The 12690-nt window shown below is 38.5% G+C and overlaps 1 protein-coding gene across 15 annotated transcripts in view; it reads left to right on the top strand.

Annotated features, from left to right (window-relative positions):
- Nucleotides 1-12690, top strand: part of SYNE1 (spectrin repeat containing nuclear envelope protein 1) — a 316992-nt gene that overhangs the window by 41623 nt on the left and 262679 nt on the right. For all 15 annotated transcript variants that reach the window (XM_056344229.1, XM_056344228.1, XM_056344232.1 and 12 more), the window contains exon 3: nt 12438-12499. In XM_056344229.1, coding sequence (XP_056200204.1) covers nt 12438-12499 — 62 coding nt within the window. The remainder of the gene's footprint in view (nt 1-12437; nt 12500-12690) is intronic.

The raw sequence follows: 12690 nt of genomic DNA, 5'->3' as shown, positions 1-12690 counted from the left end.
CCAAAAAGTTAGTATTACTTTAACCTTATTACTGTGTCTATATTTGTTTCTTACTGAATTCAAGCTGTTCTGTTGGTTTGTTCTACTCTTTTTATTAGTATTAGGATTATTACTGATTTGTTACTATAAACAGAAATGTTTATTGCCATTATTGGTGAATGCTCTGAATGTATGAACAGCATACTAAAAATTCCATTAAAAGAAAGAAATTAATTATGAGATCATGCAGGCCATGTAGAACCCTCACAAGAAACCGATACTTAGTCCCCATTTTGTCAGGTGAATGGAAGCATCGGAATATTAAATAGCAACATGAGCCAGTAATGTACCCTTGCTGCAAAGCAAGCTGATGATACCCTGGGCTGCATTAGACAAAGTATTGCCAGCAGGTTGAGGAAGGTGATCCTTCCCCTCTACTCAGCACTGGTGAGGCCATACCTGGAGCACTGTGTCCGGTTCTCGGCTCTTCAGTACAAGAGAGATGTGGACATAATGGAGAGAGTCTGACAAAGGACCACAAGGATAAGGAATGGAGTGGAGCATCTGTCCTGTGAGGAGAGGCTGTGGGAGCTGGGACTGTTCAGCTGGAGGAGGGAAGGCCCAGGGGAATTTTACTAATGTATGTAAATACCTGAAGGGAGGGTGCAAAGAGGATGGAGCCAGGCTCTTCTCAGTGCTGCCCAGTGACACCACCAGAGGTAGTGGGCACAAACTGAAACACAGGAGGTTCCCTCTGAACATCAGGAAATGCTTTTTCACTGTGAGGGTGACTGAGCTCTGGGACAATTTTCTCAGAGAGGTTGTGGAGTCTCCATTCACAGACGCTGGCTGGATATGGTCCTGGGCAGCTGGCTGTAGCTGGCCCTACGTGAGAAAGGCAGGCAGACCAGATGACCTCCAGAGGTCCCTTTTAACCTCAACCATTCTGTGATTCTGCAAGGTTAACTGGAATCTTGCTTTTTTCTAAGATGTACTTTGTATGAAAATTGATACCCTAAGTTTCAAAAGAAAGAATACCCAGTTAGGGACTGAGCGCTTCACAGTTTTGCGTGTGGTTTAGTTGTCTTTCATTGTTTATTCGTATCAAATCCTATACGAATACATAAGATTTCACAATTTATATTCCATACTAATGTATATAAATATAATGTTTCCTTTCTGCATGAGTGCAGTAAAATTCTGCTGACAGCAGTTGATGTAGCTCCATTTAAACCAACTAAATTGTACCAATTCACATCTACAGAAGATGTCTTCAAGTACATAGGAAAAAATAATTTTATCTGTGGTATTTGATTCCCACAGATAGCCTTAAGCAGTAATTAATTTACAGTGAATATTATAAAAATCTGAAGAAGATATTAAACAGCAGTGGGCCTAGATTTTTCAGCCTTTGGTTTTCAAATACAAATTTCACCAGCAAGATCTTAATGCTTTGCATTACATTGTAATACTAATGTATTTTAGCACAGAATATTGTTTATATGCAGTAGTAACAATGTTAACTTTTTATTTCCATAATTATGCTTGCTGCTTTTTTAAATTCTGTTTTGGTTTGCTTTCCTTCTGTTTAACTGATTCTGGGGTAAACTGGAACACTGTGCGATAAAGGCCTAAAATCCTGCTTCAAAGGTTTCTCTTTTTGTTTTTTTTGTCATCAGTAAAGCATAGGTGTTCCTACCCCACATGCTACCCAGTACAGTGGGACAAGCCACACAATGAAGAGTGACATCATGTGTACTTCTCCTGTTCGTGCAATGCTACTTATACATAGATAATTCTGCCTCATTTTGAAGTTTGTATTTTTGTGGTAGGTGTACAGGACAGGTTAGAAAACAGAACTGGAAAAGTCTTCTAGGTCACCTATTACGTGCTTTTATAGGCTACCACACCAATAAAATTCTGTTGGAGTCCTGGGAGATTGCTTCCGAGAGTTGTTCTTAAGGCTGAAAAAGTTCCTTTAACTCCAGCCTAAATATAGTCATATCCCATCGCAGCCTTCTGCTCTTGGGCTTTTGCATAGTTTTTAATTTGAAGAGGTTTTTCCTTTTCTGGTGCTCATTCCTTTCTCTAATATATTTACAGAGAGCAATTATGGTCTTTCTGAGAGTAAGCAATCTACGCAGTTTTAGTTTTAGTGGCGTACACATTCCTGAGCAGAGCTACAAAAGCATGTCTTCCTCTAGTTTGGTTTATATATCGTCAGTTTCCACCTCACAGCAGAAATTCATGTTACTCCTTGAGTATGTAGCCCTGCATTTGGAGATGCTTAGTAACAGTTATCTGTTTCCAGTATTCAGTCAGCTCAATTTCTTTAATTTTTAAGATATTCCGATTCCATTGTAATGTTTTTTCCCAAATATGGATCTCTGGTCAACTTTATAAGCACTGTTGTGATTTTCCTGCCAAAATCACGGCTGAAAATATATAAAGATTTACACTTAGACTAGTCTTTGAGGAACTCCAATCTTTGTTCGTACTTACATCAGCATTCAAGGAAGCTACTTCGTGAAAGTGGTCCCGTTTTTGACTTACCTACCTGCACAGTAACTTGCTTTGTGGGACGACTCTCGATTTGGTACTGCTCAGTGTAGAAGTGGCAGAATTTGTCATGTATTACTTGTAGAGAAGTATCACATTTAAAATACCACTGGTATATTTTTTTAAAGTAGTGATTGTCTGTTTGGACAGACAGAGGCAATCAGATGAAGGTATGAAACCATTGTGAATGTGCCAAAGTACATTCAAGTCTTTTGTGAAGGCTGGCATTCAGAAACAGCAGATGGTTGTGGCTGTGAAAGGAGTAACCATGTGATCTGAGGCCACATTATATTTGTACAAGACCTCTGTTGGAAAGATGTATGCACATACAGCTTGCAGGCAGTTCTTCACTCCTAACATCTCTTCAGCACCTCCATAGACACCAACCATCATCTTGTTTCTGGAATGTTTTTAAGTAATAAGTTGTTTGAGCAGGATATGCTAGATTTATTTCTTTGTGGTTGTTTTGGGGTTTTTTTTTTTGTGTTATTCCAGGAACAGTGAAACATAGGAGTTAGCATTTGATTCAGAAATGAGTTCTTATATGTTCTCATATGTATTTTTGTTTTATTACAATTCACACTTGGAAGAGTAGTTAATATGTAAGGTCCTGATTTGAACCTGAGTTGGAAGATACTTGAGTATAATTTTATAAATAATGAGAAATTATTATGACTGTTTTAAGTAGCATAGCACATTTCCTACTAATAATACAGAACAGGTTTTCATAAAATCATAAAGCCAAAGAACAGGACAGGCTAGAAGCATCCTCGAAACACCATGTGGTCTGACCTTTTGTCTGACATCCCATCCATAGGCAACTTGAAAACCTCCAGTGATGTGGACTTAACCGTGTCCCTGAGGAAGTTGTTCCAGTGAATGATTGTTTTCACTGTAAAAAAATATTTCTTATATCAAGATGAAGCCTCCCCACTGCAACTTTTACCCGTTGCCCTGTGGCTTCTTGGGAAGACAGAGTCTCTGTCTTGTTTGTAGCCACCTTTTCAGTGCTTAACTCTGTCATTTACTGCTAATACTAAACCTATTGTGTTGAAAATAATTGAAGGGGTGAGCAAAAAATTCATAATTTAATTCTAAACGTATCTAAAATTATCATGCCTCCAGGCATTCAAAAATAGTAATTGCGTTCTTTCCCTTCGGTAGACTTTTGGAAGAGTTTCATGTCTACAATATGTGTAACTATAGTGAAAATTATCTCAACAATAAAACTGCCCAGATTTTCCACAGAGGATTCTATATTTTTGTAAGCCTTTAGTAAACAATTGTCATTTCACTGAGCTTAGGCATAAACATAACTGAGATATGATTGTAGACTCTTGTAGAGGAATGAAGGCAGTGGCTTGATTGGCATTGATAATACGCAGCTGTGCCCTTGCCTCAGAGGCAGTGGGTTGATTGACATGGATGATGTGCAGCTGTAGCTCGTTCCTGTTAAGTGGTTAAATAGCCCTGAGGATTGTGGGAGAGGGGGTTGGGTGGGGGAGGAGTAGTGTGGTCTGACCTCTGGAGGGAGATACAGCACAGACAGTAGAATCTGACCAACAGTAAAGCCTTGTTGCAGCCTGCTAGTTTGATTGTGCTGCAACAATTGGATACTAATCAACCCACTGCCTTCATTCCTCTACAGACTGTCTTTTCTGTAAGACAAGGATCATTATGTATATTTTGGTTTTCTGCAGAGTGTAAGTTACAGATGCTGCACCCCTACAACCTGGTTTAAACCCTTGGATAGCACGTGCCTAGTATGTCTCCATTTGTTTTCATTTATTTCAGTAGATTCTGAGGTCTTTCATGTCTGAGTAAAATTTTTTCTATTGCTGTGGAACGCGCTGTAGGCATAGAAAAATAGTAATCTTACCATCGGTAGTAGAAATTTGCTCTATGCAATGCATTTGGTGCAGTGGATTTAATGGCTTATTAAATAGCAACATTAAACGTTCAAGTTCAAATTTAGACATTTTTGCACAATCTCTCCAGGTTGTAGTGCTTAATGTTGTGAACAGTCCTGTTAATATCATATGATATTAGCAAATTATGGAAAATCAGTGGACGCTGTTATAGTAATTTGTCTGCCTGACATGGTTGGCTTCAGGAAAACAAAACCTTGCATTGTTTTAGGAGTTCATGTAAGTTCCATACCGTGAGTAAAAGATGGAATTAGAGCCTATGCTTTCAATTTTCAAACATATGCTACCCTCAATCTGATCACATATGTATTTTTTTTATAAAGGCATGTTAAGTACCCTTCTTGACTGTAGAATGGCTACTTAAAAGCCCTAACATAACAAAAATACTTGTAGACATACAGGTACTGATCTGAATAGATTTCAACATTTTTAAAGATTTTTTTTTTTAAATGCAAGTACTGCTTGTCTTTAAGACTTCTGTTATAAAAATTACATTTCTTTTCATTCATTCATCCTGACTTTATAAAAACCTCTAGGGGAGTGGACCAACAACACAAAACGGTTATTATAGACAAGCTTTTCATGTCAATGGAAAGAACTGCTGCAAAATGTGTAAATAGTAACATGATGCCAGGTGCAGAACTGCAGTGAACTGAAAAAACTACAAATATTTGTTTATTTTTTTTAATTATGGTCATTGCAGATGCTATTGTAGTAGATACAGTTTATAGGCGAGTGATTTTTCGTCACTGTCTTTAAATCTTGAAGTCTTTATGAAAAATTCATTCTGAAACTGGCTATTTATTAGCATGGATGGACTGAAATTTGAGTGCAATGTAGAACAGTTATTAATGAACTTCCCTGGATTTTCTAGATTTCTAGCTGATTTGTCACCATCCAAACCATCTCTTTAAGTATACAATGAAGGAAGATAAGTAATTAAAAGAACAAATGCCAAGTTGACTCTGATCATTTGTATCAGTCTGTTTTCACCTCGTTTATTGGTCCAGGAAAATATATGTTCATGTGAACACTGAGTTCATTGTCACCCATGCCAGAGTGGTGAATAAACAGGCACCTGTAGAGCAGCAAATCCTGATTCTTTTGGAAGGAACTGAGGCCATTGCACATAATTACTTCAAATGTTGAATATTTAGTTAATAGCTTCTTCAGAATACTGCTTTTAAAAATTAATCAAGTGAGCACATACTGGTTTTCTAATAGATGTTCTTTTCATTTCTGATTGTATTCAGTCAAGTGCAGATAATATGAAAGTAAGTAATACATTTACAGCCACATGGAGATTAAGACAACTGTTAGTGGAGATTATGAGAATAACAGTAGTGCAGCATCACAGGCAGAAATGCAGTAAACATAAAATGCAAATACATTCATTGATTGGTTCTGAATACATTCTGCTTCTGCATGTGGAGAAGAACAAAATGCAGCCCATCCAGGCAAAATACGGAGGAGAATAATTTAATTACAGTTCTTCTTTTTAGTCACTCAAAACACAAAACAGGAGCAAGTATGCTGCAAGGACTGGGCACAGGAAAGACGCAGAAAGTCATAAAAATGATATTTTGGGCACATCTTTCAATCCATAGCAGAAATGATGCTGTTATTGGTTTCTCCAAATGCTAAAGGAAGTCCTTCTGATCAAAGTGAAGAACAGTCACGAGCAGTACAGTTACGTCCGGGCTGTGTCCTGGCTTCTAAGGATCAAGATTATATCAGTGCACCATGCAGTGTTCCTTCCTGTGAAAACCAGAGCACAGGAAAGTGGGAAATAATGTGTGTCTGGATGGAGCAGGAACATTTGACATGTGCATATGAGAACATGGGCACAACAGGGCATGACCTTAGATTTAAGGACTGGAAGTCTCCCAGGTCCCACAATATAAACATACTCTGTGATAGTCTTAAGTGCTGCTGTGAGATGGAGCCAACAGCTGAGTGAAAGCACACACTCTCTGGAGCTGGCTAAACTTTTGGGTTTCCAGGTTTCAGAAATTTAAACCACTTGCACATTCCACAGCAAGTGCTTCCAGAGACACTGACTGGTGAATGTGCTTGTATAAGAATAAATTGACTAAGAACAAAAGAAGAGAGATTGATTTGTTTAGTTTGTATTTGTTTAACCCAAATATTTTTTAAAATGCAAGCTTCTTTGGGTGATGAATTGAATCATTCTGTGTATCTTTCTAACTAGTGGCTGGATAGACACCTCCTCTGTCTTAGAAATTAAGGGAATAAGTAAGAAACGTGTGAAATCCAAATATATGTTTTGTAAATAGATTTCAGACAGACACAGCAGAAAGTTCTCAGCAGCGTGCCAGTTGCTGTCCAGCAGCATGCTGCACAGCAGGCAGTGTTTCTGCAGCTGTGAGGCTGCTTTTCCACACTTCAGTTTCCTGTAACTATTCCACCAGTCAGCAGGGGTGTTTTCTCTACTTCCACTCTTCCGAATGACATATAACCTTTGGCCCGCAAACCACCATACTAAGGTTACTTTGAGATTGAGCAATGGTATATGCCAGTGCAGAACCCAGAGAGCCAGTCCCCATCGTTTTCCCCATCATAGGAGTCTGGCCAAGGGTGACTGGTTGCCTTCTAGCCCTGGTGCATAGATTTCCTTTCCACAGAAACTGATGGGCAGCGAACCGGTGCTCAGTGGTGGAGCAGGCTACAGCTAGTGTCTGCACCTAGATCTCAAAGCTTGGACATTTAGATAACAGATCTGTTAATGGGACTGTCTTACCATCTCTGGTAAAATACATTCAATAGAGGCATATATCCAAAGGCCACACTTTGACAAATCCTGTCTTTCTTCTCAAAATATAAAAAATGGGGAAGTCCTAAATGCATGAGGCATTTAGAATTATATTCCCATTCTTTGTATCTTTTTGTATCGGTACTGCTAAGTCTTGTTGTCAACTGCATTGCAGTGGCTGTGGAAATCAAGTTTTCCCTCTTTCTTACTTTTCTCCCATTGCCCGTTGCTCCTTCATCCTTTTTTCTTCCTAAAGCGTATAGTGTTACTGTTAAACTTAGCAGCTTACAAACAATGTATTAGCCTTAGAACTACCACCAAAGTTTTTTGTTTGTTTCTCGTTTCTTAAAAAGCAGAATAGCCCTGGGATTGTCCCATAAAAAACATTGACTGGAGACTTAAAGGACAAGAAATGAGCCTGCATTGCCTCTGTGCAGTGCTCTTAAATGGGGTAATCCATCTGTTACGGAGGTGTTGATTAAACTAGCTTAAAATACTGCTTTTTTACCTAAGTAGAGTCTCCATGTTATTACTTTGACTCTGCAAGCTTTTCTACAGCTGCTTTAAGTTAAGAATGTTCTTAATGAAGACAGAAATTGCTATATAACATATCTTATTGAAAGCTTCAGAGAATTTATGCCATACCGCTGACCAAACAAAATCTCCCGGCAGGTGTTTGTTTGTTGCTTTCTGTGCTGAATTGTGTTCTCAAGTGACATCTTGAAGCACTGCAGCCGGTTTGGCACCCTTTTCTGCACTTCCAGGTTGTTTTAGCAGTATACCTAAAGGTGTCAAAGACCTGGAAAACAAAACAAAACAAATAGCTCCTTGGTGGTTTTAGGACAGCACTACCAAAACCAAAGAGAAATAAAAAGGATGCTGAAAATGAGCATCTGAGAGCAACTTGGGTTGAATTTCACTAAAGTAAGAAACAAAACTATGTCCACAATATTAGGTTACTGAGAATTAATCAAGATGCTTTTATTAGACATGCGTGAACTTGACTTTGTTGTATCTCTCTGTGCATGAGACTCTTCCTTGTGTTACCTTGCAGCGGCACACTGTGTTTGCAGCCCTGCAGTACAGCCACCTTCCCACCACTTGATCCCCAAGCATCTGAGGCACGAGGTCCTCCAAGTGCGATCTGTTGCTGCGTACCACACACCTGTGGCACACAGAGCTCTGCAGCTGAAGAGGGGCTGCTTCCACAGCTGGCAGACAGGGACTGTGCAGCATAGGAAGCCTGTTTCTAGAAAAGCTCTGCTAGAAAGCATGCCGCTACTGTCTGTGTCTTGATGTATATATATATGATATGCATGATACTAGTCATTATAATATGTATGCGTGATGAATATTTCATCAGTGTATCCGTAACTGTCTGAAGATACATGACTGGTTTTGTTCCTCTTTCAAAATAATGTGTTCTAAATGTTTTAAAGTCAATATATACAATTACATTTGTCTTTTTTTCCTAGACAACCTAAAATGCAGTCTGTTGGTGGTGCTTTGTTAGGGAAAAGGCTTATAAAAATATGGAGATATTTACAGCCAATTAAAGGAAGATATTAGATTAAATAAAACCAAACTTTCTTGCAACATTTCTTTCAAGTGTAGAATGATCTTGTCAAAGTTATTCTGGTTTACAAAAACAGAATTTTGAATTCGACCTCTAAAATGACACTTTTACTGTAATGGCATAATAAAAGTGAGCCTTTTATTCTCGTTTACTCTGTTAGCCCCTGTGGGTGAACAAAACATGAATCTCCACACATAGTGTTTCATAACTGCCTTCATTTTACCAGAGCAAAACACAGTCTGTTCAAATTCTCTGGTGCTCTGATTTAATGAATGTACTACATATTATCAGAAATTTGGGTATGTTTCAGGGCGATCTGAGTCCCCCCCCCAAATTCTGTGCATCCTTATGTATGTTTCATCCTCGTACAACAGTTCAAATATATTATTAAAAGCAAAGGGGCCTACATGTCTGTGCAGATTCATTGCATTCACTTCACTGTTTCAGTTATAAAGCTGAAGGACATCCATGTCTAAATAGAGTATGCAGTGATGAAGTGGTTGCTTTTGAAAGCTGCTTTCCTTTAAGGTATGACAACTTGTACCTATAGCTGAAGGGTTATGCCATTCAGCCATTGTTATGCTTACTGAGCACTATCTCGTTACAAAAGCACTGGTGAGAAGACTGCATTGCTTTTTGCAGCCACACATCTTGCTGCTTTAGGATATTGGCAGTGTAATTGGGTTGTCCCAGTCCCTGGATGAATTATTCAGACTTCTGACATCAGAGGTTTCCGCTAGCGGATTGGCTGGTGCTCGGATAAAATCTTTCCACGGGAAAACAGTGGAGAAGGATGATGGTAGTGAGACCAGCAGAACTGCTGCTTCCAGTACAGCTGGATTTGCCTGGCTGTTGCATCTCTGCAAGAATTTATGAAGATGTTTTTAAGGTTTCGCTTCATGTGAATTCTCTGGTAAGATCGGGTAGAGGGATTTGTGTTAAGAGGCCTGCATTTCCATTGAAGGAAGAAAATCAGATCGTTCTTGAAAAATTACTCCTGGCTGTATTCTAAAGAAACACGGCACTACATGAGACAGGAGTAGCAGCAGCAGCAGCAACAGCAGGGCTTATGGCTCGCTACAAAGGTGCTGGTGGCAAAAACAGTACGTCGTTGAATCTGCTCCCTTGGTTCTTTCAGTACCAGCAGGGTAAGTGGTGCAAATAAGGAGCTGACAGTCCTTGCAAGTCGGGAGAGTGTAAGACATGACACATGCATCTTGTGGGTATAGATAAACAGTACCTCTGTGGAGAAATTACATCATTTCAATGAAAATAACACCTTTGCTTCCAGGGAAATTTGTAAAAAGCATATTTATAATGGAATTTGTGAGATCAGTGCACTGCTTGTGTTACGTTCAGACATAGGTTTTACAGCACTAAAATCTGTTCCTTTTAAGCCCGTAGAAAATAAGTGCTAAAAAAAAGGAAACTGTATTAGTTGCTGTTGGGCTTATAAAAAATATACGGCTCAGATAAGTTCCCTTGAAACAGATTATAGTGAAAGGCTGTTTCTGCTGTTTGTTAATGTGACTGAAACTGAGTATGTCTTCTGCTGGTAAATGTTTAGAAGCTGGGAGCTAGTTCTCTGATTTCCAGTTGTTGCCAGAAGGCTCGCTCTTAAATCACCAGGATGCACTGGAACTACAAATTAGGGAATAATTTTCACTCATTTCTTTCATTAGAAATTTGACTTCTGAAGGCCCAGTTCTTTTCTTTTGGCATGCTGTTGTCATATTGGGGTTGCTGGGAAATTTTAAGTTACAAGAGATGTAAATGAAGCCGGAGCTGGACTGATTCTGTACGCACTTGATCTCCATCCCCATATCTGCTCACACACAACTCGATTCAAGTGTGCAAGTGCTTCCATTGAAATTAATTGTGCTTCCTGTATATGTAATTGCTTGTCAGAGCACAGCTGACATTTACTGTACGTCACAAGGGAAACATCTTGTTCATGGTTAGAAACAATACCGCAAGAAGTCTGTTTTTCAGAAAGTAGAAACAATTGTTACATATAAAGTCAAGACAACCCCTGCCAAAAATAGTGTTGAATGAAGCACGATGTAGTATTTTGAGTGATATTTTTCTTAACTTGCCTGCCAGTGCAACAAGTAGATTCTGTGAATATAATGAATGTTTTGAAAATTATGTAAGAGCCTGGCCAATGAAATAAAAGGAAAGAATGCAATTTTTTTTTCTTAGGCATGAAGTGTGCTAATCTAGCAAAAGATGCTGGAAAGCATATGTATCTTTTTTCCCCTGGTATTTCTAATATGTGAGATGTCATTTATATGTAAAGAAAATATCCCCAAGTCATAATGCACAGGCACTTTTTGGAAGCTTGTATATGGTCAGGGAGCCATTGTTGTCCCACTTCAGATAACGTTTCTGCTGATGCATTTTGTGTGGCAAATTGTATCTTTATGTACCCTCGTTGCGGAGGAGCATTGCATGAGTGTAAATCAGGTATTATTATTAGTAGAGCATCAAACTTAGTATTTATCTATTCCAGAACTTGAAAGGGGATTAAAGAATATTCCCTTTTAATTTTACAGATGTGAAAGAGATCAAATCACAATTCACTTCTGTACAAGTGAAAGCAGTAACTAAAATTAGATTGCCCATCTGTAGGTTTTTGGGACATGGATGTGTTCTTATAAAAAGTAAATATTTAACAGCAATTTTATTGATTTTGATTTTCAGGAGGGAAATGAAGGCGCTCATTCAGAACTGATGATGGTAAAATCATCATTTGTTTTCAGTGAAATAGGTATTTCACTTTATATTTGAAAGAAAAATCTCAATATAAATACTTGAGAGTCCCTGTTGTGAAATTATTCCATGTGTCAAAACTGATTCCCCACAAGGAAGGGAAAGTATTTTGTGGGTTGGTGATGGTGCTGTGATCCTCTTCCCTCCGCAGCCATGACCCTGGCTGCTGAAGTTGGAGGAGCTTGTTCAGGAGCTATTTTTGTCTATGCAGCTGGCAACAGTCCCTGAGGGACTATCTGAGAATCAGAGAAATTCACTGTAAATCAGACAAGTGCTTCAAGACAGGATTAAGGGAGGTAGTAAGTAGCAGTATAGAAAGTGGCTCCTCCCTAGTAGGGTCATCCAGAGAACAAATAAGCTTGATAATGCAATTTCAAATTTTTAATTCAACATTGTAACCATTTTAAAATATACATGCTAAGAGTATTTTTTCAAAGTCCCCAGCTGAATTTCTATGTAAAAGCAACCTGACTATCAGACACATGGATTCTAGTGAAAAAGTACAGAGAAGTGCTTGCTGCTCAGACTTTGGGTAAATATAGGATGGACTTAGAAGTCAAATTTGTCTTGGCATTCAGATTTGAAATCGTGTCTTACTGGTCATTGACTCTTTAAAACTTGAATTTTTCTGTGAAACTCTTCAAATACACAAGTGTCAGAGCATTATTGTAAGAATATGAATATTTTCTATGGGTAGTTACAGGCAAAATTAACTGTCTTAAAAAAATATAGTGGCATTTCTGGCAAATGCAGACTGGTTTTGTTGTCAATAGGCAATATTACTATTCCATCATGTAAATCCAAAAGTATTCAGCAATGTCTAATCAAACTGGTTTCCTTTTTTTTTCAGATGAGCAAGAGTCAGTGCAGAAACGGACTTTCACAAAATGGATCAATACTCATCTGGCTAAGGTAATATATGGCTTTTAAATTTATGTGGTTTTAAATCGAAACTTTTTTATCTATGCCTATACAGGCCCTGGAGTATAGAATATGTTGGATTTGTTTGAGCAGAATGGCATAAACTTACAAAGGCATCCCTGGTATCTGTACACCACAGAAGATTAATCTGTTCCAGCATGTTCGCAGTCAGCTGCAGCAGT

This window comes from Falco biarmicus, chromosome 6 (genome assembly GCF_023638135.1).
Source record: "Falco biarmicus isolate bFalBia1 chromosome 6, bFalBia1.pri, whole genome shotgun sequence".
Lineage (NCBI taxonomy): Eukaryota > Metazoa > Chordata > Aves > Falconiformes > Falconidae > Falco > Falco biarmicus.
This window is presented reverse-complemented; position numbering and strand designations above follow the sequence as displayed.